Consider the following 6,186-nt stretch of genomic DNA (forward strand, 5'->3'; position numbering starts at 1 on the left):
CTGCGGGAGGCCGGAGCGGGCTGTTCGCAGGCCTCCGTGGTTTGCGATTGCAAACAGGAGTGTTCCCATGTGCTTTCTCTTTTCTGGTCGTCCAGAGACCCTACGGCAGGAAGAGCAAGAAAGAGGCGGAAATGAAGACAGCCAAGAAAAAAGAGGAGGTACAAGCAGGCCATTGTTCACGGTGCTGATCCAGATCCCAGGGCCCTGGGGCTGGGCCGTCCTCCCTGTGGGTGGGACCCCCACCCAGGGAAGCCTGCTGTGGGTGGAAGCCACTCTCATCAGCCCCAGGCCTGAAACTCTCTTAGCTCCCCACCCCCATCGCCACCTCCTTTCAGGGCACCTGCTTTCTGCCAGGACCTCTCTACGTGTCCAGTCTCCCTCCCTCTCCTGCCAGCCTCTCCCCACCTCCACGTCATCTCTCTTTCGCCATCTTGGGGGAGACAGGGTGGGGCCATCTTCATCAGCTCAGGCCTTCCTTTAGCATAAGAACTCGGGGAAGACATCAGGTGTTCTGGAGTGTTCTTTCCAACATCACCTCCCCAAAAACCAGGGTGTTTTGTAAAAGAGCCCAGGTAACCCCGTGCCAGACATTACCGAAACCCACTCACTACCTGCTACCAGCTCCCAGCTCTTTCTCTAAGTTGACAGATTTTTTTTCTCCCAACTCACAGAGGAGAAGGGGACCAGCCCTCCCGACTATCGGCACTACCTTCGCATGTGGGCCAAAGAGAAAGAGGTTCAGAAGGAAACGATTAAGGATCTCCCCAAAATGAACCAGGTAGGCCCACTCAGAGCCCACAACAGACACTTTCGAGGCTGGGTTTCGCCTAACCCAGCAGCTCCCCTCCCTCCCTCCCAGCACTCCCTGGAGGGCAGAAGTTCTCCTGTCTACCTCCTGCCCCTGCCAGTCAGACAGCCATCAGGGAGGATTCCAGAAGGACGGGGGCCAGTTCTTTGGGGCTTTATCCTGGATGGTGTATTGTGGCGATGATCCATTCACATTTCATCCGTATCTACACACCAGAGAAGCGGTAGGGAAGGTTAGCCTCTGACACACAGAGACCCACACAACCACTTTTATAAGACAGCCTCACAGCGCCCCTATTCCTCCCAGGCCCCTCCTCAGTGCCCTGCCCACCCAGGCCATCTCTGCCCACAGGCCCTTGTTCAGTTGCTGGCCTCTGGGTTGGGAGCCCAGCATCTGGCCAAGGGTCTCAGAGCCGGGGCCACAGCCCAACCACAGCCCTGCCCTGCCCAGAGGGGCTCTCTGCAGTCTGGGCACTCTCGCACCTGTGTCCCGAAGAGTGGGGTCCCCCGTGGAGCAAGGCAGGAGGCCTGAGTGTGTAGTGTCAGACCTCTGCACCCCCTCACCCGACCCAGGCTCTGCTTGCTTTGTCCTCACCCTCCATCCTGGTCAAAGATATAAAAAACTCAAAGTGATTGCAAAACACACTGAAGAAGTCCTTGTAGCCACTGGATCTGGAAGGTCCTGATAGAAATCAGCCTGGCTCTGCCTGCAGCATAGCTGTAGGGAGAGGGAGAGGCTCTCAGTCTCTCTCTGTGCTGAAAGAAAGGCAGCTGGGAGAGAACGCTCTTCTAAGGCTGTGATACTAGTCAAGGCACTTTCCCTCTCTGCACCTCCATGTCCCAGTCCGTGAAATGGGCACAAGGCACAGGTCTTAGAGACCACGAACAGGACAACACAGCACTGGCAGTCTGGCCGATTCCAGGCCAGACTAACCCGTCTTTCACCATCTCCCTGTCCTTCCTCTGTGTCTCCCCGGCAAAGGAACAGTTCATTGAGCTGTGCAAGACGCTGTACAATATGTTCAGTGAGGACCCCATGGAGCAGGCCCTGTACCACGCCATCGCCACCGTGGCCAGCCTGCTGCTCCGCATCGGCGAGGTGGGGAAGAAGTTTTCCGCCCCACCAGGCAGGAAGCCCAGGGCCGGTGTCGCTGAGGAGGACGAGCCACCAGCCCCTGACCCCACACAGGACCCAGCCCTGGAGCTTCAGCCTCCAGCTGCAGGGGACCCCCAGGCCAAAGCCGGCGGGGACACCCACCTCGGGAAGGCTCCCCAGGAGACCCAGGTGGTGGGTGACGGGGGTGGTGGCGAGGGCCGGGGCTCCCCGTCCCAGCTGCTGTCCGACGACGAAACCAAAGACGACATGTCCATGTCCTCGTACTCGGTGGTCAGCACAGGCTCCCTGCAGTGTGAGGACCTGGCCGACGACACGGTGCTGGTGGGCGCGGAGGCCCGCGGCCCCCCGGCCCCCACCCGCGGCGGGGGCACTGTCGACACAGACTGGTGCATCTCCTTTGAGCAGATCTTGGCCTCCATCCTGACAGAGTCCGTCCTGGTGAACTTCTTTGAGAAGAGGGTGGACATTGGACTCAAGATCAAGGACCAAAAGAAGGTGGAGAGACAGTTCAGCACGTCCAGTGACCTCGAACAGTCTGGAGTTTCAGGCTGACGGGGACCTGGCCTGTCTCTCCTCCCCGCCCCCTCCTCCCTCCTGTTCTGTTTGTTCTCTCAGGACGCACCTCTCCTGTTCTCCCTGGATCCAGTGAGCTGTAAATGGAAAAAAAGGCAGAATAGCCACAGTAGGGCCCAGACAGAGGCTCCCAGCCCCTTCTTTCTGCCTGCCTGGCGGGACCTGCCTTGGTCCCTGTGTCGTCGTGTCAGAGGCCACCCATCCTGGCCTGCTTGCCCAGTGCCTCTGTGCCCCATTCTGTGGCCAGGCCACACCGCAGCTTCCACACTTGGGGAGAGGGGGTGGGGGTCCTGGTGCTCTCTAGGAGCCCAGAGCCTGAGCCCCTGGCTCAGCCCCTGGGGCGCACCAGAGCGGACCATGAGGGCATTATTCTATATCTTCTCTCAGCTCGTCAGCCTCACCGTTAACCTTACAAGCACATCCCTCAGGTCCTGGTAGATTTCCTTGTATTCATTTCGGTTGGCAGAAAATCACACTGTGCGCAATGCCTTAATAAACCCCTGAAAGAACTCAATACCGCACTGTGTACAGAGCCTTCATGTGGCCTCAGCTACTGCTTGGCTTTTGGCTTCCTCCCAGGTAGGGGCCCAGGACATGTTCCAGGGGTTCTGGCCACTCAGACCCCCACAGGGGTGGGGCTTCAGGGCCCCCAGAAGGGCGACACAGAAGGTGCTGCTGCAGGCCCAGAAGTCTGCCGATGGGGGAGGTCCCAAGCTCCACAGGTACAAACAGCCTGGGACCAGTGTGCAGGTGTGGGCTTGGGCCTGGACCTGGGCTGTAGCAAGCACTTGGGTCCAGTAAGATGTTGTGGGGCCATAGGTGACAGACTGAGCCAAGAGCACCCCCTAACTTTGCAGCAAAAGCTGATCTTCAGTGTCTAACGTTCAGCCCCCCATCCCCACCACATGGGGCAGCTCTTCTACCGAAAGATACATCTGAGGGACGCCTTGGTGGCTCAGTTGGTTAAGCGTCTGCCTTCAGCTCAGGTCATGGTCCCAGGGTCCTGGAATAGAGCCCGGCATCGGGCTCCCTGCTCAGCCTGGAGCCTGCTTCTCACTTTACCTGCAGCTTCCTCTGCTGGCTCACTCTCTTTCTGACAAATAAATAAATAAAACCTTAAAAACATATATAGATAGATCTGAGGCTGGGAGGCTTTTTCCTCTTTTGTTGTTGTTGTTGTTATAAGTAGGCTCCATGCCCAGCCTGGAGCCCAGTGTGGGGTTTGAACTCACGACCCTGAGATCAAGACCCTAGCTGAGCTCCAGTCGGTTACTTAACCAAGTGAGTCACCCAGGCGCCTCTGTTTTTGTTTTTTAATTTAATAGCTTTATTGAGGCATAACTTACATGTCATAAAATTCACTTATTTTGAGTTATAATTCAATGATTTTGAGTAAATTTATAGTGTGACTATCACCACCATGCAATTTTAGAATACTTCCATCACCTAAAACACACCCTCCTACCCATGTGCAGCCAATCCCTGTTTCCACCCCCAGCCCCAAGCAACCGCTAATCTACTTTCTATCTTTAGATTTTATGGCTGGTTGTTTAAATAACAGTCTCCATGATTTTACCTTGTTCACAGCTGCTGGGTCCCGTCTCAGTAAACACAGCAAAACAACAGCAAGGAAACTGAATAACTTTGCTTTCTTAACAACAACAAAAAATGTCAATCAATGTAACTTCCTTTCTAGTATTTACACAAACTGACTACATGCTTTGCCATAAAGTAATTTCAAAGAGCTCACACCAGAAAGACCATATACTTGGCCATAATGAAATTAAGTAAAGATAAACAAAAATTCCACAAAGTTGGCAGTTTTAAGTCTTAAGTTGTAATCAATTAGATTTAAATAATTTGAAATTTGGATATGTATTTTATGTATCATGTGGAAGTCTAAATGTGAGACTATCCCAAAGAAACAGAAGAATATAAAACAGGAATCTAGCCTTTCATATGATAAAAGAATATACAGGGGCACCTGGGTGGCTCAGTGGGTTAAGCCTCTGCCTTCGGCTCAGGTCATGATCCCAGGGTCCTGGAATCAAGCCCCGCATCAGGCTTTCTGCTCAGCAGAGAGCCTGCTTCCCTTCCTCCCTCTCTGCCTTTCTCTCTGCCTACTTGTGATCTCTGTCTGTCAAATAAATAAATAAATAATCTTTAAAAAAAAAAAAAGGAATATACAAAAATGTACAATAGTACTTTCATCTGTTAATCATTCAACCTGCAATGACATTCAAAATGACAACTAGAACAGTAACACTAAAAAATAGATGGATAATACAAGTAAAGCTTTAAAAATATTTCCCTTCTGTAAGTGAATGTAATTATATTTTAAAACTGCTTACCAGGTGATGTACCAAACCACATCAATTTTATAATTCCCAAGAAAACTATATGAAGTTTTAAAATTTACGTATTTGTTGTGAAAGGAAAAGTAGAAAAACGATTTTTCCTAGTATTTAAGATTACTCAGTATTTTTTTTTAAGATTTTATTATTTATTTGACAAAGAGGGATCACAAGTAGGCAGAGAGAGAGGGAGAAGCAGGCTCCCCACTGAGCAGAGAGCCCGATGCGGGGCTCAGTCCCAGGACCCTGAGATCATGACCTGAGCCAAAGGCAGAAGCTTAAGCCACCCAGGCGCCCCTAGTCAGTATTTTTTTTAAGATTTTATTTATTTATCAATGAGAGAGAAATGCAGAGGGAGAAGCAGGCTCCCCACAGAGCTGGGAGCCCAACTGGGGGACTCATTCCCAGGATCCTGTGATCATGACCGCGACACTTAACTGAGCCACCCAGGCGCCCGAAGATTACTCAGTATTTTTGTGTTTATTTTTTTATCTTTTTCAAACCTGAACCCATACCGCATATAAAAATAACTTAAGATTTTAGAGAGAGTGCGCGTGCCTGCGTGTGGGGGCAGGGAGGCAGAGGGGCAGAGGGAACAGGAGAGGAAGAATCTCAAGCAGACGCTGTGCTCGCTGGATCTCACGATCCCGGGGATTGTGACCGGAGCCGAAATCAAGTCATACGCTTCACTGCTTTGCCAGCTGAGCCACCAAGGTGTCCCATGAAATTGTTCTGCTCTTTTCATTAATCATAAAACACTCTTTTCAGCTGCCTTCTGCTTTTAGCCACAATAACTCAAAACAGGTGGGAATAAACAAAGACCACCCAAATGAGAACAGGGACTGTGTATCTGGAGCTTGCTAGAAAAGCAGTCACCCATCACCCCTTGCATTTGGCAGAGACTCAAGGTAGAGGAGTGGGAAAGCCTTAAGCGTGAAAACGAGGGAAGGCTTCAGGGGGTGTGCTGATTAGAGGCTGTTGGCCTGGAAGGGGAAGCTAGCTAACGAGGGATTTCTTCTGTGTTGGTGTGAGGAGCGTAATTGGCTTTCTCTGGTTGGTCCTGAGATGAAGACGGAAATGCAAAATATAGGGAAACTGGCCGTTATTGACTGAGCCCTGTCTGTCCTAGAGGTTGTAGGTTGGCTTGGAGGGTTGGGGGTTGGTTTTCATGTGTGGTCTGGTCACAGTCCGTTTGTAAATCCAGCCTCTTTAACATTTTTTTTAAAGATTTTACCTATTTCTTTGAGAGAGCTCACAAGAAAGTGAGTATGGGGGGGGCGTGGCAAAAGGAGGGGGATGCTGGATCCCAGGACCTCAGGATCATGACCTGACCAG

At 51.6% G+C, this 6,186-nt stretch overlaps 1 protein-coding gene across 2 annotated transcripts in view; it reads left to right on the forward strand.

Annotated features, from left to right (window-relative positions):
- The window catches only part of TBC1D9B (TBC1 domain family member 9B), a 40,805-nt gene extending 36,150 nt beyond the window's left edge, over positions 1-4,655 (forward strand). For both annotated transcript variants that reach the window (XM_080803464.1, XM_080803465.1), the window contains 3 exons: positions 96-158; positions 672-778; positions 1,790-4,655. In XM_080803464.1, coding sequence (XP_080659590.1) covers positions 96-158; positions 672-778; positions 1,790-2,476 — 857 coding nt within the window. In that variant the 3' untranslated portion in view covers positions 2,477-4,655. The remainder of the gene's footprint in view (positions 1-95; positions 159-671; positions 779-1,789) is intronic.
- Positions 4,656-6,186: the final 1,531 nt, after the last annotated feature.

Source organism: Martes martes (assembly GCF_963455335.1).
Source record: "Martes martes genome assembly, chromosome: 5".
NCBI classification, from domain to species: domain Eukaryota; kingdom Metazoa; phylum Chordata; class Mammalia; order Carnivora; family Mustelidae; genus Martes; species Martes martes.